The following is a 21,774-nucleotide window of genomic DNA, read 5'->3' on the forward strand; positions in this document are numbered from 1 at the left end:
ACATGGACCCGGATACCTCTAGAATGTGTGTGTATTGTGGATATTAAATGAAAGCTGTTGCTGAGAGCTTTAAAGTAATTTTTATTGTCATATTCGATTTAGTCGCATCAACCTGGCAAAGCTGATAAATATACATGCGAAGCTGAAATAAAGACATGAATTAATAATACCCACATACCTATTTACGCACGTCCTATTCGATTTGCCTGAAATTTGGTATATAAATTTGCCTATATTAGTATTTACGATGCTTTTTTCCGGGACGTAGACCAGAGACGGACTGGGACTGGGATTAGGACTAGGGCTGGGACAGAGACTGAGACTGAGCCTCGGAGTGGGACTGGGACTGAGACTCGGAATGGGACTGAACCATAATACATACCACCCTCTGGGATTGGCAATAAGATAAGAAGAATGAGAAAAACTTGAGAGAAGAGAAAAGAGAGAAGGAGAAGGAGACTGAAAAAGAGATAGAATGAGACGAAGATGGAGATAGATGAAGCGAAAAATACGGAGGGAGGAATGAATACAATTTTAGGAAAAAGTGTAGAGGGGCGAGGGCAGAGTTAGACGGAAAAAGCTTATTAAAATGTATGCAGATAGACCAAATTTAGGGCAGAACAACGTCTGCCGTAATTAGTTAAAGGAGGAGGGTTAATTACATCAATAATTTTAGAAATTTTTTCTCTTTGAAGAGAAATTAGTACATTTTGGAATTTAGTATTATCGTCGAAAATGTTGTTAATTTCGAACTGTCCGTCTACAAGGAGAAACCACGCCTGAGGGAAATCTTCCCAAAATTGGGGTAATTTAATAGATATAATTGAACCTGACCTAAAGTTATTCCTTTCTTGTGTGTTAAGTTGTATGTTTGGGTTACATTTAAATCAGTGCTTTGTTGTGAAGTCTTCCTATTGAGTTTCAGTTGTTGTAAAATTGCGTGTACGTATGGGTGATCGATACATTTTAAAATGTATTTAGGGGATAACAACGTATAAAAATGTAATTGAATTTGAATTAATGTAAATGTATATAAACAGAAATATAATGAACATTTAATTAAAAAAAGTATAAATATTTATATATTGATAAGTGAATTATTTTAGATAAATATAATGAATTTATAGAAAATTCTGGAGTGGGAGTTCACAATTATTAAAAAAATTAACAATTGAATGATCAACGGGATTAATATTCGAAAAGTATATAATTTAAAATTATTTAATTTTATTAAAACAGTTAAAATAATAATTTATTTTAATAATTAATAAATAATAACAAAGAATAGAAAAAACTTGCGTGAATTCCAATTATGTAAAAATTGCAAATTGTTGTTTTCGATAATAATTGTTGATTGTTGAATTTTGTGTAAATTTCTGCCTAAGTATTGATGTTTTATATTGTTGATTGTTGAATTTCGTATAGGTTTATTTGATGCATAATTATTAAATCAGGATTTTCATTTGTTGTCTTCTACTATGCCAGAAATACTGTCCTATATGTTTCTCTTTGTAAATTTTAAATTAAAGTATGTTCGAGCCACAGATTGTGATCGTCTTGGTTTTTGGGTCGTCTTTTACATGAGACGAATATGTACAAATTGTTTGTTTTGAATTTTTGTTGTAATTTTCACATTTAATATTTATTTAAATATTCACTATTTTAAATTTCTTTAGTTTTAAAACGCACTATATATATAATTTTGTTTAGAAATATTGTTCATGTATATTTTGACTATTCTTATTTTAATTTTTAAAATTTAGTCTATAAATTAATTTATAATTGATGCACTTGCGAATGGAGTCAATTTTAACATACATACATATGTATTTAATTGAGGATATAGAGTTCAAATTTCGTTAAAAATTTATTTGCACGTTTTCACCATTTTTTGATAAATATGAAATTTAATCGATTAAATAAATAAATAACATTCTTATTATATTTTTGAAGGACTCTTATAAGAAGATCGCCAATATGGACTGTAAGGTCCATTAATAATAATTCTCGTATTTATAAAAAAGATATAAATTTTTTTAGATGATTTAATAAGAAAACCTTTTGTTCTAACAAATTAGAAAATTATAATTATGAAAATTTTCTATTAAAAAAGCTAACATGATTAAAATATTTTTGAAAATCAAAAAATTAAGAAAATAACAAGTATAAAAAATTACAGTTGAACTAATACAATAATAAACAAACCCTACCCTAAGCTCTATTAAATATATTGTAATGAAAATTACTTATCAATTGTCTACTATCTATTGTTAATTAATTAGTTAATTTATTGTCATATTTTTAAATATTACATTTTTTGTTTTTGTTACTATTTTTTTTTTTTTTTTTCATCTTATGCTGTTTTGACTAGCACTTTAAAAAATAATTTTGTCAAATTGTTGTGCTGGGACATTAAATAAAATACAATACAATACAATATACCGATATGCGTATCAAAGACATTTCACTCCGCATTACAATAGGGACATTTTTGTGTAGGGTTTCCATTTAGGGTTGCCACTCGAAATTAAAAGAAAATTGCATAAGATATGCCGATATGGGTATCAACCGAAAGGTGTTTCACTCCGCATTACAAAAGGGACATTTTGAATAGGGTTGCCATTTAGTGTTGCCACTTATTCGAAATTTAAAAAAATTGCATGTGATATGCCGATGTGGGTATCAAACGAAAGGTATTTCACTCCGCATTACAATAGGGACATTTTTGAGTAGGGTTGCCACCTATTCGAAATTTAAAAAAATTGCATGAGATATGCCGATATGGGTATCAAACGAAAGGTATTTCACTCCGCATTACAATAGGGACATTTTTGAGTAAGGTTTCCATTTAGGGTTGCCACCTATTCGAAATTAAAAAAATTGCATGAGATATGCCAATATGGGTATCAAACGAAAGGTATTTCACTCCGCATTACAATAGGAACATTTTTGAGTAGGGTTGCCATTTAGGGTTGGGGTAGTTAGACGAAATAGTACTCTACTTACTCATATTCTATTAAAGCTTTAAAGGAGAACATTAACGTTAAAAATCTTCGTAAAAAAATCTTACACATGATTCGACTTAATTTTCTTAATTTCACACACGCCTATAAAATTGAAATGCAATATCAAGGCACAGTGGCAAATTCTAGCAAAATATATTTAAATGCATATTTTTGGCAAATATGAAATGAATAATTGCAATTTCTCACAGATTACTAATAGAAAGATTTCTCACCATAGCAAAAATAAATCTCACCATGGTAATTTGATACCGTTGAACACTAGAGGCATATGTTCAATTTGAAAACGACATCTAACCATTTAACTACTTACCAACAGATGGCGCTTAGGGAAGTAAGTTGACATTTAATTAAACTAACTGATATTTGCCATTCGTAAAATTTTCAAGTTTTTGGAATGTAATAAAATTGTGATACTAAAAAATGTGTAGTGTATAACTAAAAAAATGTTTGAAATTAATAATTCGGCGCATGAAGATACTCGACCCAAATAACTTAGTTCTCGATTTCACTAATTGTCATAACAATTCCTTATACTATAGGCTGGAATTAACCATTTCAAATTTTTGCATTCCAGTTAATTTCGCGGTTTGTGTTTGATTTGTTTTTAAAATCTATTTTAAAGGAAATCAAATATTGGTTAGAAAAATTATTGTGACGAATATTAGTGACACTAAGTGATACTCACATCACTAAACTGATACCAAGTAAATGAAGCCACAACAATAAAGCAAGCAGTCACTTGTGTCTACATAAGCGAATCAGTCATTATGTCTACACATACACTCATGGACAAAATAGTAGATGTACACAGCTTTGGTTCTCTATCATTACAAAATTTTGCAAATGAAAACAAATTTTGTGTGGTAATATTTATAACTTTAGTTACTTGTACTAAATATATGAAAATGATTACAATTCATCCATTTACAAGAAAACTGTATCCTAATAAAAAAATCGTTGGTCAAAATAATAGGTGTGTGAAACTTTTCTTAGAAATCAAAGAACACCATTGAATTATAATTCCTTAATCCACTGTTTTCTTAATCACCGGTATCTCCTCAATGTTTAATAAAACTTTGCCTATTCTATTGGGCATGGCTTAAAATAATTTTTGGCATGTTTCCAATGGAGTGCTATCCAATCCCAATCCTTCATCTTCTGCCAAAATAACTCGCGCCAATCTTCTCCTAAGGTCACTCCACAAGTCCTCAATCGGGTTGAGGTCAGGGTATTGACCTGGCCATTGCATACATGTGATATTTCCATTTCTGATACCAACCGAAAGTTATGTTTTGTATCGTTATCTTGGTGATAACTCAATCTGAGTGGGATGTTTTCCTACGCATATGGCAGCTTAACATTTCGCAAAATATCCCTGTACTCCACGGTACACATACAGAAGAGATAAGCTTTTATCACAGTACATCAGCATTGGTGCGGTCCCATTGAAGAAAAAACTGGCGTAATATTTTATTCAGTGTGGAAGTAGAGATTAAAGTACAGTACATGGCCCAAAGGGCAAAGCTTTTTCTTCTTGATACCCCAAAAGGACAACCAGCCGTGTAGGAGGAAACATAATGGTAGAGAGATCTTTCTCTTGGTAAGGTGTGGGTCCTTTATTTTGGATAAAGGCTGCAATGACCACTGAGGAGTACAGGGATATCTTGGGAAATGTTAAGCTGTCATATGCGTAGGAAAACACCCCACTCAGATTGAGTTATCACCAAGATAACGATACAAAACATAACTTTCGGTTGGTATCTGAGCGGTTCAGAAATGGAATTGTCACATGTATGCAATGGCCAGGTCAATACCCTGACCTCAAGCCGATTGAGAACTTGTGGAATAACCTTAGGAAAATGGATTTCTAAGAAAAGTTTCATACACCTATTATTTTGACCAATGACATTTTTTTTATTATGATAAAGTTTTCTTGTAAATGGATGAATTGTAATCATTTTCATATATTTAGTACAAGTAATTAAAGTTATAAATATTACCAAACAAAATTTGTTTTCATCTGCAAAATCTTGTAATGATAGAGAACCAAAGCTGTGTATACCTCTTATTTTGTCCATGAGTGTATGTACGTACACGCAGCGGAGAGGAACGTACAAACACATGCATATATCTTATCTGAGATGCGCTCAAAAGTAGGCAATAATTTGTGCAAGTATCACTCACATATACACGCGCATATGAGAAGCCAGAAACGTAGTTATAACTGGTAATTTTATAGCTGGTAACTAACTAGTAAATTCTAGAAATAGAACCGCCTAGAAATAGGCCAACGAAACCAAACAGTATAAAAGCAGCAACAGTTGAGGCACAACAAGTCAGTTTGATTTAAGCAAGCTATCAGTTGCGAAGTATAAGTGTTGTTGTGAAGTACTTTAATAAAGGCCATTTTGCATTATTCAATATTGGAGTTATTTATTCAACAGTTTAGTGATTCGAACGTTAGTAAAAGGTTGCAAATAAGAGGATTTTCCCGAAATTCGTTACAATATATAATATCTATATATATAAAATTCAAATTATGTATGTATGTAGGTATAGATCGAGTTGCGTCCTAAACGCATCGACCGATCACAACCAATTTGCACAACCCACTAGAAACATTCCAAGGATGGTCATAGGCTAAAAATAATATCGATATATAAAAGGGGCGTGGCACCTCCCATGCACAATGAATATTTGGTACTACATAACTCTGACGGTATTCATGCTAGAACATTGAAATTCAGTAAGGAGTTGAATGAGGTCAATCCCTAACACCACAAAGAAAATGTGGGGTGGGGAAGAAGGCGTGGCACCTCCGATATAAATGGAATTTTTCATTCTGCATATCTCTGGATGTAGTAATGGTAGGATAATGAAAACTGGTAAGGAGGTTAATAATGAGGTTAAGTCCTAACACCTCCAGTAAATTGTGGCATTGGGGAAAAGGGGGCGTGGCACCTTCCCTGCAAATTGGATTTTTCAGAAATATGGCTGCCGTACAAACTAGGTTATTATAACAGCTAAATTTTGACTACAGAGTTGCTTGGCTGTTATTCCTTTTCGATGTGTAGTAATCTTCCGCCGTTAAAATTTTTGGTTAACTTCAGTCTATCCGCATCCTCTATCTATATATATATAAAGTTAAAATTATGAATGTTTGTATGTAGGTATAAATTGGGTTGCGTCCTAAACGGATCGGCCGATCACAACTAAATTTGAATCACCCACTAGAAACCGTCCAAAAATGGTCATAGGCTAAACATAACTGAAATTGGATCAATCACTAGCACCACTAAGAAAATAAGGGGTGAATAAGAAGGGGCGTGTCACCTCCAATACAAATTGAATAATGAAAATTGTTATGGAGCTATATGACGTTAAGTCCTAACAGCACCAGTAATATATGGAATTGAAAAAAAACAAAAAAACAAGACAAATGGGACTTTCAGAACTGTGGCTGCCTTAAAAACTTAGGTTATTTCAACACGTAAAGTTTGATTGCAAAGTTGGGTTTGGGTGTTATTTCTTTAGTATTCTTTTATGTTATCTTTAGGGTTGGTATTTTTGGATACGCATGGAGGAACCGGAAAAAAACATTTCTGTTTAATTTGATACTAATTGATGTAATTTTAAGGTGTAATGATCATCCCAAATGTGGTGCTTTCCTGTTACTTGCTGCAACAGCTGCAGTTGAAGTAAATGCGTGCTTTTTCGTCTATAGAAGGCTTTACGTACAAACATTTACTCTCTTTAGAAATATGAGAGGGCAGTTTGGCGGAAACACTTCAGCAGCAGCTTTTGCTAAACTACTTCTTGAAATTAATTATGGCAAAATTCCTATTTCTTTACTAACAGAATTGATTTCTTTTCTTGCAAGTTTTTGAGAATTTATCAAATCATCTGAAGCTTTAATGACTATTTTTCTTCCAAATATTGAATCTAGCTTTACAAAGTCCCAAGGTGTGCATATCCGATTGAGTTTATTAGCTCTTTTGAGACATTAGAATTTTCTCCTCATCGATTGATCCTTAAAAAAGGTCCCATAATATCATAATATTTGTGCTTCGTTATTTCGATTTTTTCTGCCATGAAAAGCTCTCAGTGAAAACTCATCTGCCTTGCAGATGCCGTTCGGAGTCGGCATAAAACAAGTAGGTCCCGTCCGGCCAATTTGTAGGGAAAATCAAGAGGAGCACGACGCAAATTGGAAGAGAAGCTCGGCCTTAGATCTCTTCGGAGGTTATCGCACCTTACATTTATTTATTATTTTTTTTGTTTATTTCGACTAGTCACGCATATGTAGTGGGACAAGGCTTTTCATCACAAAACTTTTACGGATGTCATTGAAGCAATTCATTTTATCGGAAAATTTTGGAAACAAAAAAATGTAAAACCATAAATTCCATTGATACCGATAGATTTGTCGTTTCAATTTTAAATGCCTCAAATTTCCTATCCCTATCAATGAAGCTCAAGGACGTTCATTAGATGCGAATAAAGGGATTGATGAGCACAATACAAACCTTTATAGCTTCAGAGCTTCTGCAACTCAATTGTCAACCTCACCTACGCGAGGAGAATCCTGTTACAAATATGATTATATCATACAACAACAGTCATTAGCTGTAGCAGAAGTCAATTTTACCAACTCATAAGCTAGTATGTACATAAAAAAAAGTAGAGTTTGATTAATGATGACATGTAGAACAAAGTATGTTATGCGGCATACTCGAAGATTGCCGAGCAAAGCTCGGTCGCCCAGGTACGTCATAATAAGAGGCAAAACGTATGTGACGTTTTGTGTCCCTTTTGTACATTATGCACTATCTTTCTATTGTTCATGTATGGGCGGCCGAAGTGGTGCGGTGGTATCGTGCTCCGCCTATCACACTTAATATCCTGGGTTCAAGTCCCGGGCAAAGAAACATCAAAAATTCAGAAACAAATTTTCTCAATTAGAAAAGTGTTTCCAAAGCAGTGGCGGCCAAAAATTTATATATAAATGTATTATTGTGAGCGAGAGCATGAGCATCCCAGCAGAAAATGAAAGTTCAAATTGCAACATGCAGATGATGCATTTGTTAAAAACAATTATACCAAACATTTTGAAAAATTATATTTTTGATTCTGGAATAGTTTGATATTTTTACATGCAAATTCAATTGTTACAACTTTTGTTAAATTGAAAAAAAAAGAAAACAAGTAAGGAAGTCTAAGTTCGGATGAAACCGAACATTACATACCCAGCTATACACTTGAAATGCTGTTGTTGTTTGTTTTGTGTGCTTAATAGTGTTATAATACATATACACATGGTCCTATTCTGAACTAATTTTTCTTCGAGTTATGGCTCACGAAACATAGAAAATTGCTTAGTCATAACAGGGGCGGAGCCACGCCCATTTTTTTTAATTTGAGGTTTTCCTATTTATTGTTATAAATCCACTTGGGAAATGAAGTACCATTGATATAAAGCTCTTTTTTGCAAAGATATAGCTCATTTTATTCTTCCACGACCCTTTTAAAAATCTTTTATATAAAAGTGGGTCTTCAAAGCATTCCTTATGGGAAAGGCAACCTCTCTGCCGAATTCTGTTACGATAGGTTCAACAATTTTTGATTTATGATTAATAATATTTGTGAAATCGATTTTATCACCACGCCCATTTCATTTATTTATTAGTTATTAGTTTTAATACATTAGCTCATTAAGATTAAAATCTTTTATTGCGCAATATAAACGTAAAACTTATATATATCAAAATACTTATATAAAAATTAAAAATATGAGATAGACAAATTTATAAAAACCGTGTTATGCAATTTGATCACTAAAATAGTCAAATAAAAGATTTTTTTAATTATTTTCTCTCACTGAGTTCCTTAAAGACTGAGGAATGGAGTTCCATAGCCTAACGCCGTTAACAAAGAAAAGCATGGAAGAGGTTAAATAATTAAACTTTGGAAGAATAAAATTAGAGGAGCGTGTGCTTTTGGAAAACGTTAGCTTATCGTACAAATAACCTGGCTTTTTGTAAACTAGCAATTTAAACATAACAAGTAAGGAAGGCTAAGTTCGGGTGTAACCGAACATTACATACTCAGCTGAGAGCTATGGAGACAAAATAAGGGAAAATCACCAGGTAGGAAAATGAACCTAGGGTAACCCTGGAATGTGTTTGTATGACATGTGTATCAAATGGAAGGTATTAAAGAGTATTTTAAAAGGGCGTGGGCCTTAGTTCTATAGGTGGACGCCTTTTCGAGATTTCGCCATAACGGTGGACCAGGGGTGACTCTAGAATTTGCTTGTACGATATGGGTATCAAATGAAAGGTGTTAATGAGTATTTTAAAAGGGCGTGGCCCTAGTTCTATAGGTGGACGCCTTTTCGAGATATCGCCATAAAGGTGGACCATGGGAGACTCTAGAATGCGTTTGTGCAATATGGGTATCAAATGAAAGGTGTTAATGAGTATTTTAAAAGGGAGTGGGCTTTAGTTCTATAGGTGGACGCCTTTTCGAGATATCGCCATAAAGATGGACCAGGGGAGACTCTAGAATTTGTTTGTACGATAAGGGTATCAATCAAATGAAAGGTGTTAATGAGTATTTTAAAAGGGCGTGGGCCTTAGTTCTATAGGTGGACGCCTTTTCGAGATATCGCCATAAAGGTGGACCAGAGGTCACTCTAGAATTTGTTTGTACGATATGGGTATCAAATGAAAAGTGTTAATGAGTATTTTAAAAGGGAGTAGGCCTTAGTTCTATATGTGGACGCCTTTTCGAGATATCGCCATAAAGGTGGACCAGTGGAGACTCTAGAATGCGTTTGTACAATATGGGTATCAAATGAAAGGTGTTAATGAGTATTTTAAAAGGGAGTAGGCCTTAGTTCTATAGGTGGACGCCTTTTCGAGACATCGCCATAAAGGTTGACCAGGGGTGATTCTAGAATGCGTTTGTACAATATGGGTATCAAATGAAAGGTGTTGATGAGTATTTTAAAAGGGAGTAGGCCTTAGTTTTATAGGTGGACGCCTTTTCGAGATATCGCCATAAAAGTGGGCCAGGGGTCACTCTAGAATTTGTTTGTACGATATGGGTATCAAATGAAAAGTGTTAATGAGTATTTTAAAAGGGAGTGGGCCCTAGTTCTATAGGTGGACGCCTTTTCGAGATATCGCCATAAAGGTGGACCAGCGTGACTCTAGAATGCGTTTGTACAATATGGACATCAAATGAAAGGTGTTAATGAGTATTTTAAAAGGGCGTTGGCCTTAGTTCTATAGGTGGATGCCTTTTCGAGATATCGCCATAAAGGTGAACCAGGGGTCACTCTAGAATTTGTTTGTACGATATGGGTATCAAATGAAAAGTGTTAATGAGTATTTTAAAAGGGAGTGGGCCTTAGTTCTATAGGTGCACGCCTTTTCCAGATATCGCCATAAAGGTGGACCAGGGGTGACTCTAGAATTTGTTTGTACGATATGGGTATCAAATGAAAGGTGCTAATGAATATTTTAAAAGAGAGTGGGCCTTAGTTCTATAAGTGGACGCCTTTTCGAAGTATCGACATAAAGGTGGACCAGGGGTGACTCTAGAATTTGTTTGTACGATACGGGTATCAAATGAAGGGTGTTAATGAGTATTTTAAAAGGGAGTGGTGGTAGTTGTATATGTGAAGGCGTTTTTGAGATATTAACCAAAATGTAGACCAGGGTGACCCAGAACATCATCTGTCGGGTACCGCTAATTTATTTATATATGTAATACCACGAACAGTATTCCTGCCAAGATTTCAAGGGCTTTTGATTTCGCCCTGCAGAACTTTTTCATTTTCTTCTACTGGTAGTTGTGACACCCATTTTGCAAAGTTTTTTTCTAAAGTTATATTTTGCGTCAATAAACCAATCCAATTACCAAGTTTCATCCCTTTTTTCGTATTTGGTATAGAATTATGGCATTTTTTTCATTTTTCGTAACTTTCGATATCGAAAAAGTGGGCGTGGTCATAATCGGATTTCGGCCATGTTCTACACCAATACAAAGTGAGTTCAAATAAGTACGTGAACTAAGTTTAGAAAAGATATATCGATTTATGCTCAAGTTATCGTGCTAACGGCTGAGCGGAAGGACAGACGGTCGACTGTGTATAAAAACTGGTCGTGACTTCAACCGATTTCGCCCTTTTTCACAGAAAACAGTTATCGTCCTACCCAGCCATCATTTTTTGAAAATTTTGATCAAAAAATATTTAAATATCATACCCCAAGATGATTAAAAACGTTCAAATTTAAAACCATTTTCTGTTCGAAAATGAACGTATCGTCGGGAGAAAAATGTTCCATAAATGTGATTATTCCTGAATAATCATTTATGATTCCTATTTCGAAACGCTTTTTTTTCATATTTGATATCATTGTAAAATTGAGCTTTAATAGTTTTAGAGTAATATTTGACTGCTTTTCACAGTTCGTGAATATATTTCAATCGTTTTGGTTGAGATTTTTGAATCATTTTTGAATGCCATTATAATGCATTTATTCTTCATATCTCATTCAAAATATGATACTACATAATAATCTTATTTCATAAGGGGAAGAAAGCATGCGAAAGTGGGCTATTCGAACCACAGCTAACTTGAGAACAAACTTGACCGATATACACCTGCAACTACAGCATCCAACAGCAGCATTATCGTCTGCATCTTAAAATACGGATACGATACGGGATGTTGAAGCCGTATCCAGGTATGTCAAGATAGTTTCACTTACGTGGGGTTCAAATAGCTCACAACCTATGTATTGTCCAATCATTATGTATTTTCTGGTAAGCTGAAGGGGAGAAATTGTTTGGGGAATCCTCGTTCACGAGCAGCATTACATTATTTTTGTCTTGAGGAATATCTTATGCATAAATAATACAATTTTTATATATTTTTTCTTAGCTTCATGATTGAAAAGTAAAATTTCAACAAGTATAAAATTCATTACTCAGTCAACAAATATATTCATAAAAGATTCAGAAAGCTGAATGAAAAATAATTATAAATTTTTGATCACCTGAAGTAAACACATTTGATTCAAATATGATTCCAAAATGTGATTGAAAAACTATATTCAGTTTTTGATCATCAAAGGTAAGCATATTTGATTAGTTTTTTGTTGGTTTTTATAAAATATTAAAACTTAATCATAAAAGGACTTCAAAAATGATTCCAAAAAGTGATCCAAAAATGCTTTTTAGTTTTTCATTATCAAAAGTATTCATATTTGATTATTTCTTTTGTTCAATTGTATGATAACTCATTATTTAGTCAGAAAGAGTAATCAAATTGTATTGATATGTAGGAAAATTCAAAATTGAATCACCTAAATGCTGAGTGGGTAGAATCTAAGCCCCTACAAAATTTCACAAGGATTGGCAAATTTTTGTTCGACTTATGGCATTAAAAGTATCCTAGACAAGTTAAATGAAAAGGGGCGGAGCCATGCCCATTTTGAAATTTTCTTTTATTTTTGTATTTTATTGCACCACATAATTACTGGAGTCGAATGTTGACATAATTTACTTATATACTGTAAAAATATTAAATTTTTTGTTAAAATTTGACTTAAAAAAAAATTTTTTAAGTGGGCGTGGTCGTTCTCCGATTTTGTTAATTTTTATTAAGCATACATATAGTAGTAGGAGTAACGTTCCTGCAAAATTTCATCATGATATCTTGAACGACTGCCAAATTACAGCTTGCAAAACTTTTAAATCACCTTCTTTTAGTGGGGGTGCCACTCCCATTGTCCAAAATCTAATAAATTTTCTATTCTGCGTCATAAGTTCAACTCACCTACGAAGTTTCGTCGCTTTATCCGTCTTTGGCAATGAATTATCACACTTTTTCGGATTTCGAAATTTTCGATATCGAAAAAGTGGGCGTGGTTATAGTCCAATATCGTTCATTTTAAATGGCGATCTGAGATGAGTGCCCAGGAACCTACATACCAAATTTCATCAAGACACCTCAAAATTTACTCAAGTTATTGTGTTAACGGACAGACGGACGGACATGGCCCAATCAAATTTTTTTTCGATACTGATGATTTTGATATATGGAAGTCTATATCTATCTTGATTCCTTTATACCTGTACAACCAACCGTTATCCAATCAAAGTTAATATATTCTGTGAGCTCTGCTCAACTGACTATAAAAATGCAATTACGCGCTTTGATAAAATTTATTAGGTCACATCCAAGAATTGAGTTTCTCAACGTAGATAAGTGAGCGAATTTCTTCAAACCGTGCACATATCTAGTGGCGTGGTTGAAAGCAACACGAGTTTATGAAGGGAGACAGCATCTAAATTGCTGTAAACGACCTCAAATTAGGTTATGTAAGGTACAATAAGACAGAGAATAAGCTTTTTCTTTGTATCAGAAGGTACGAAAATTGATGACACCCTTAAGGCATCGCAATGTATAATAGATTTTTCCCACAACTTTATTGACGTGGTCTTCACAGGACAACTTAGAGTTGATTACAAAGCCCAGATTTCCTACTTTTTCGACTAACTGAATTCTTGCAGATCCAATGTAAAGGTGTGGGATATCAGAAATCTGGATCTTATCTTTATATATTGGAAGAACATATGATTTTTGAGCATTAAGGCACAGAAGGTTTGACCTAGACCACTTCATAATCGAGCGTAAGTCCGCATTCAGCTTATCTGTTAAATCCTGAACCAAGCTGATATGACTTGAAATGTATAATGTATAATGCACATCATCCGCATAAGCATGCCGTCGAGCATAAGAGCAGACATTAAAATGTTATTTATAAAGATACTGAAAAGAAGGGGACCCAAGACAGAGCCCTATGGTACTCCAGACCTGGTAAGCCTCGCTGCAGAGATACTATTCCCGACTTTAACCTTTTGGGTTCGGTTGCTAAGATAGTTCTATACCAGCTGAACTGCGTTTTCATCAAAAGCGAAGCATTTGTATAGCTTATCACAGAGAAGGTATGGTTGACAGAGTCAAATGCCTTGGAGAAATCCAAAAGACAAGAAGCGTCAAGTGACCCTGGTCAAACTCCTGACGGATCTCATAGAGAACTTTAGTGACAGCAGTCGAGCAAGAGTGAGCTTCTCTAAAACCCGATTGAAATGGACTGAGGAGACTATTTTTCTCAATAAAAGCTGTAATTTGATTCGCCATAAGTATCTCAGCTACCTTAGACAGGCCAGTCAGTATACGTTTGGGTCTGAATTCACAGGGCTGAGAAGCCCCAGGTTTCTTTGGGAGCGGGATCACAATTGCTTCTTACCATGCAGCAGGGAAAGTCGAAGTAGTGAAACAGTGGTTTATAAGATGAATGATGCAGCTTAAAATATTCGGTAGGATTAATTTAATAAATTTAAGTGGAACGACACTAATTGAAACTTAGGTAAGGATGATAATATGGACAAGGAATCTAAAGGTAGAGGACTACGGGTAGCAGAGGAGCTGGATGAAACAAAAAAAGAATTGAGTAGGTTTGGGTCTAGAGAACAAGAGGCTTCGAGGATAGCCGTACGCCTAACCGCTTTAAATTAGACCATAACTGTTTGGGAGGCAAATCAATGTTAAGTTTTCCACAGTAAAATTTCTTTTTAGCCAGTAGAACAGAGGTTGAAGCTTTGTTCGGAGCCTGCTTATAGGCGATCCAGTTTTCACGAGTAGGTTTTCTTTTCCATACGTTATATACGAGGTTTCGATTTTTTATGGCCACTTTGACCTCACGTGAAATCCAAGGGCTAGAGCGCCAGGAGCACGCAAGTTTATGAAGAGGAGCATGCTTATTAAAAAAGTAAAGTAGGGATTGTGATAAAAAATTAAATTTGTCATCAGCAGCGACTAATTGCCAGCAACGTTCCCAGGAGATGTGGTTTAAATCGAAAAACAAACTGTTTAAATTAAAGCATTGTAATTACGGTAGTAAAACTCAGTGGTCTCAACATCATTCATAAACCTACGAATAACAGTCATCTGTTCGCATTTATTAACATATATATTGTATATATATAAAAATCCTTAATTTGATGAATTTTGCATATGTATTTCTGAATGCGCCCCAAAAAACTTCTATTTTTTTGTCGCGTCCGTATCACTTTATAATTGTTTATAACTACGTACTTATTTGTAAAAGATCCTTCCCGTATATATTAAAATCTAGCACTCCGTCAGCTCTTTAAAACAATATCAATATATATAAACTTTTACTTTGTCTTCATTGTTTTGGACGCACTTAAAAGCGTACAAATGTCGCGTTCGTTACCGTGGAAATGCCCATATGTTTCTGGATCTCATATATAACCGCGATTACGTGCATATTTAGATATGAAATGGAACGTAGCTTTAAACGAATTACTCTGCGGACATTGAATTTTTTATCTTTTATATGACATTCAACAAAGTTTTGAGTAAAAACTATGAAATTGCAAAATATTTCGAAAATATATGGACGTAGCAGATTTTCATAATTTTGTTGGAGCTAGCTATTTTTTTTAATATTTTTTTTTCGGTTCTGGACATTAAACACACACTTTTATTTAACAACCATGTGCAGAAATCGTCACCCACTCCATCAGTACCAAAAAGTCGTTTTGAGTGAAAAGTGCAGTTAGCAGCTTTTACCGCGGTGGCGACGAAACACAATTATATGAATGTGCGAGTGGTTATCGGCGAATTGCGTCCATTTCAAATACTAATCTAAACAGGGTTTGGTTAGGATATCTAAGTTTTGGTCGTAGTTATCATCATAACGGACAAACGGCTCAATCAAAATCATTGTCGACACTGCTTTCTTTATTTCTTCCTACAATTACAACCCACTCTTAACCGGTTAAAGCTATAACACAGTGTAAAGCTGGGTATAAAAAACACGGCGGAGGTCTCATTACCTACTGCGATAAATTTTAATATACCAAACTATGTATGTAGCATGCATGTAAATATGATAACATAGTATACAATAACTGCATTGCAGATGGATTTTTGTTTCAAAAAAAATGTTTATTCTCCAAAGGCATTACATGCACTGAACACATGGAATTTCCTTCAACCAAGCAAGAGTCATTTCATTTCAAAGTGTCAAAACAATCGATGCACCTTCAAGTAGCATTTTGGGTTTTGCTTAGGTTTGCAGATGCATACATACATATATATGTAAGTGCATAAGTAGATACATAAGTACAAAGAAGAACTTAAACCCTAAAGAAATTTTTACAAAAATAGAAATAACAAGTAAGGAAGGCTAAGTTCGGGTGTAACCGAACATTACACACTCAACTGAGAGCTTTGGAGACAAAATAAGGGAAAATCACCATGTAGGAAAATGACCTAGGGTAACCCTGGAATGTGTTGGTATGATATGGTTATCAAATGGAAGGTATTAAAGAGTATTTTAAAAGTGAGTGATCCTTAGTTCTATAGGTCGCCTTTTCGAGATATCGCCATAAAGGTGGACCAGGGTGACTCTAGAATGCGTTTGTACGATATGGGTATCAAATGAAAGGTGTTAATGAGTATTTTAAAAGGGAGTGGGCCGTAGTTCTATTGGTGGACGCCTTTTCGAGATATCGCCATAAAGGTGGACCAGGGGTGACTCTAGAATGTGTTTGTACGATATGGGTATCAAATTAAAGGTGTTAATGAGTATTTTAAAAGGTAGTGATCCTTATTTCTTTAGGTGGCCGCCTTTTCGAGATATCACCATAAAGGTGGACCAGGGGTAACTCTAGAATTTGTTTGTACGATATGGGTATCAAATGAAAGGCGTTAATGAGTATTTTAAAAGGGAGTTGGCCTTAGTTCTATAGGTGGACGCCATTCCGAGATATCGCCATAAAGGTGGACCAGGGTTGACTCTGTAACGTCTTTATACGATATGGGTATCAAATTAAAGGTACTAACGAGGGCTTTAAAAGGGAGTTGCTCTCAGTTGTATATGTGAAGGCGTTTTGGAGATGTCGACCAAAATGTGGACTGGGGTGACCCAGAACATCATCTGTCGGGTACCGCCAATTTATTTATACATATATGTAATACCACGATACTGTTCCTGCCAAGATTCCAAGGGCTTTTGATTTCGCCCTGCGGTACTTTTTCATTTTCTTCTACTGGTAGTTGTGACACCCATTTTACAAAGTTTTTTCCAAAGTTATGTTTTGCTTCAATAAACCAATCCAATTACCTTGTTTCATCTCTTTTTTCATATTTCGTATAGAATTATGGGATTTTTTTAATTTTTCATAATTTTCGATATCGAAAAAGTAGGCGTGGTCATAGTCGGATTTCGGCCGTTTTTTATACCAAGATAAGGTGAGTTCAGATAAGTACATGAACTAAGTTTAGTAGAGATATATCGATTTTTGCTCAAGTTATCGTGTTAACGGCCGAGCGGAAGGATAGACGGTCGACTGTGTATGAAAACTGGGCTTCAACCGATTTCGCTCATTTTCACAGAAAACAGTTACCAAATTTCACAAGGATTGGTAAACTTTTGTTCGACTTATGGCATTAAAAGTATTCTAGACAAATTACATGAAAAAGGGCGGAGCCACGCCCATTTGAAATTTTCTTTTATTTTTGTATTTTATTGCACCATATAATTACTGGAGTCGAATGTTGACATAATTTACATATATACTGTAAAGATATTAAATTTTTTGTTAAAATTTGACTTAAAAATTTTTTTTTTAAAAGTGGGCGTGTTCGTAATCCGATTTTGCTAATTTTTATTTAGCACACATATAGTAATAGGAGTAACGTTTCTGCCAAATTTCATCATATCTTCAACGACTGCCAACTTACAGCTTGCTAAACTTTGAAACTACCTTCTTCTAAAAGTGGTCAACCCGCCTACCAAGTTTCATCGCTTTAGCCGTCTTTGGTAATGAATTATCGCACTTTTCCGGTTTTTCGAAATTTTCGATATCGAAAAAGTGGGCGTGGTTATGGTCCGATCGTTCATTTTAAATAGCGATCTGAGATGAGTGCCCAAAAACCTACATATCAAATTTCATGAAGATACCTCAAAATTTACTTAAGTTATAGTGTTTACGGACGGACGGACGGACGGGCGGACATGGCTAAATGAATTTATTTTTTCGCCCAGATCATTTTGATATATAGAAGTCTATATCTATCTCGATTAGTTTATGCCGTTACGGATTACCGTTATGCGAACAAAATTAATATACTCTGTGAGCTCTGCTCAGCTGAGTATAAAAAACGTTGATAAGTACAATACCAATCAGTGCATATTTGCATGAACATAGGCTCCCCCTAGGAAAGCTAAACACCCTACAAATCATGACGTACATTTGAAAAAAAAAAATTACACGAAATCATATATGTAATACTCCTATATTGCTAATAGAGAATGCTCGCAATGTGTTTTGAATTCGAAATCAAAACAATACAGCTTATAAAATTTTTGTGATTGTAGCAGCATAAGTGCGACAAGAAAAAACTTAAATTTAGGTACATTCGTTTATTGAATACAAAAACAAAAACGTTTAAACAGCAATATATCGGCACTCTGATGTTTGGGAATGTACCTAGCTTCTTGTAGCAATATAGGAGTATTACATATATGCCCGAAATAAAGGAATAAAATAACTGCGCGCAAGCAACAAGTATGCAAACGATAGTTATACCATTGTGGATAATAGAGCTGGATTTCGATTCGATTCCTAATCGATCTTTTTTTAGAAATGTAGAATGGATTTTTTTTAAATCGTTCGATTCTTTAGGCATCGAAGTTTTCATCACTATCTACTTTACGGAGGAAATACATATTCAGCCCAATTGTTGGGGGTAAAAAGAGTTTAGCGAATCTTATGTTACTAAAACCCTTTATACAACATTGGAATCAACAATTACAGGAATTTAATCACGTCTTCTCTTTTTAAAAATGTACATTTCACGCTTTTGTCATAACTAAAAAGTAATTTTTAACTAATTACAGAATTTTGAATGCCAAAAAATTTAAACAAACTGCATGTTCTTCCTTTTCCCAAGTGTACGTACGGCGATCAACATTGCTGTACGCTTAGCTACATAAGCTTTCATACTTTGTAGGTTGCATCGTTGCCTCGTGCGCAGCTCTCCATTCAAATACATGTGCTGGACATTAAGGGTTTCAGTGTGAGATTCGTAGTGGGAGACAGACTTTGTCGCCCAGTACTGGCGTTCACGCGTTGTTGTTGTTGTTGTTGTAGCAATGTTTCGCCCCACCTAATAGCTACGACCGATCACAAATTGTCATCAATATCCTCTAACGGGAGTCCAAGGAAACTTGCTGTTTCGACAGGGGTAGACCATAACGAAAGGGGTGTTAGAGGCGTTGGATCCACATTACAATTAAAGAGATGGTTGCTGTCATGTGGGGACATATTGCAAGCGGGGCATACATTTTGTATGACAGCCCGTGGCGATTCTGAGCGCAGTAGTTTGGCAGGCCTGTAGCTTCTTCCAGTGGGTAGTTTTTAGGCTTGTCGACCATATAGGGGACGCGTAGCATGCAAACAGCTGGCCAATTGCTTTGTATTTGGTGGAGTTCACGCGTCTCGCCATGATATAAAAGTCGTACTTGGCGACATGCATAAGATCGACTACGATGTGATAGAGAGACGGCATGCCTCCAGTGTTATATATGTTCGCACGATCCGAGGACCGAGCATCGACTCGGATCACTATATCGGAGCATCAAAATCAAGCGCCCACCTCTGCGCGACTAAACTCAAAGAACAACAAACACAAGAAAAGCTGGACGTCGAAAAGCTGCAATCGCAATAGACTATCAATGATTTCGTAAGCCGACTCTCACATCTGCTGTCTGAGAGCACAAGTCAACCGTACAGAACGCAGGAGCAGTGGAAGCATATCTCTAAGGCATTTCGTACCGTCACCTAGGAAAAAATTTGTTACCGGCGACCATGGAAAAACAACTGGTACGATAAAGGTTGCCGCGTTACAACCGAAAGAAAAGACGCTGCCTACATGGCTACGATAAAAGCGAGCACAACAAGAAGAGTGTTTGAACGCTACCGTGAGTTGAAAGAGAAAGCGATATGCGTTTTACGGAAGAAAACAGCAGAGGCAAAAAGTTGTGAGCGCCAGGAGCTTGAGCAGCCACTAGGAATAACGCCCGCAAAGTTTACCAAAAATTCGGTGACAGGCGGAATGTTTTAAGTCCGATGAAAACTTCTGTATGAACGAAAACAGCGACATTGTAACTGTTGTCCAGAGAGTACTTAGATTATGGAGGGAAGATGTATGGAGAAAATGGAGACCGCGATGTACCGCCCAGGGATGACGAACTCGATCCCGAAATAAATGACGAAGTCAGAATGGCAATAACCAAATAAAAAAACAACAAGGCCTTCGGCGATGATGGATTGCAAAATATGGTCGAACAAGTGCATGCCTGTCGATTGAAATTTACGTGTTCTTTGCGCAGTCAACGAGAAGAGGGTCCTGCCATCTGCACCCATTGTCGCGGAATCAGCCTCTTAGATAACGCATATAGGGTCCTTTCAAGCGTATTGTGCGAAGGATTGAAGCACATCGTAAATCGGCTTTAGACCTGGTAAATCCACCATCGACCAGATTTTAACTATGCTCAAAACCTTGGAAAAAACTCGCGAAAAACGAATTTAGATACATCACCTCTTCGTAAATTTTAAAGCCGCATTTTACAGAACGAAAAGGAGTTGCCAAAATGACAGGAAAATGAGGACACAATCAGCTCAGTCCCCCCAGCGGGTTAGGGGGTTAGAATATACCCGCGGTAGGTATGCCTGTCGTAAGAGGCGACTAAAATACCAAATAGAATCAAGGGGTTGTGTAGCGCACCCCTTTCAGGTTGCCAGCGCAATATATAACTTCTCCAAACCCAATTGTCAACCTCACCTATCCGTGGCAAATCCTGTTCCATTAACAGCCGAGGCTCTGGTTACCCCGAACTCCTTATGAATCTACGGAGTGGGATGGCCTAGAAGGTCCCATATGGCCATAACAAATCGTTCCCGAGATGTTCGGGCTTGGTACCGGAACGTACCGGATCTGCATTCGGCAAAGGACCATCAACATCGATAACACTCCCCAAGGCCTGTTTCAGACAGGGTGACCCCCTATCGTGCGATTTCCTAAATTTGATGCTGGAGAAAATAACACAACCTGCAGAACTTAACCGCTGTGGAACAATATACTCTAAAAGCTGGCCTGAACATCCGCACCGTAAATTCTGCAAAGAGTCAGCGCATTTGCGCCTTGGCAACTACGCCACTGTTGACAGTCATAATTTCGAAATAGTAAACGACTTAGTTTATTTGGGAAGCAGCACTAATACAAACAACATCAGCTCTGAAATCCAACGAAGAATCAGTCTTGCCTACAAGTCACTTATCGTACCCGCTATATGGTGCAGGACCATGAGAACATCAGATGAAGCGGCTCTGGGCGTGTTTGAGAGAAAACTTCTTCGAAAGATTTACTCTTTGGCGACGGCGACTACCGAAGATAATTTAATGATAATCTGCTATAGTCGAAGATATAATGAAAAAAAAAATTTTTCACACTGATATAGAACGATTTGGGCTGTTTCTTAAGTATGAATTGGAACAATATTTGCATACAAAAAATTTGTTTTCAACACGCTTTTCTATGCACTTGCACTTTTTTGCGTTCTGGATCATGAAA

The 21,774-nt window shown here is 35.7% G+C and overlaps 1 protein-coding gene across 19 annotated transcripts in view; it reads right to left on the minus strand.

Annotated features, from left to right (window-relative positions):
- LOC137239969 (MLX-interacting protein-like) overlaps nt 1-21,774 on the minus strand; it is a 192,970-nt gene that overhangs the window by 151,526 nt on the left and 19,670 nt on the right. Inside the window, exon 1 of one of the 19 annotated variants that reach the window (XM_067765802.1) lies at nt 15,289-15,314. The exons of the other annotated variants lie outside the window; for them this stretch is intronic. Within the exon in view, the coding sequence (XP_067621903.1) occupies nt 15,289-15,299 (11 nt within the window). The 5' untranslated portion in view covers nt 15,300-15,314. Of the gene's footprint in view, nt 1-15,288; nt 15,315-21,774 lie in introns of those variants that run through there. 19 annotated transcript variants of the gene reach the window in all.

This window comes from Eurosta solidaginis, chromosome 2, assembly GCF_040869045.1.
Source record: "Eurosta solidaginis isolate ZX-2024a chromosome 2, ASM4086904v1, whole genome shotgun sequence".
NCBI classification, from domain to species: Eukaryota; Metazoa; Arthropoda; class Insecta; order Diptera; family Tephritidae; genus Eurosta; species Eurosta solidaginis.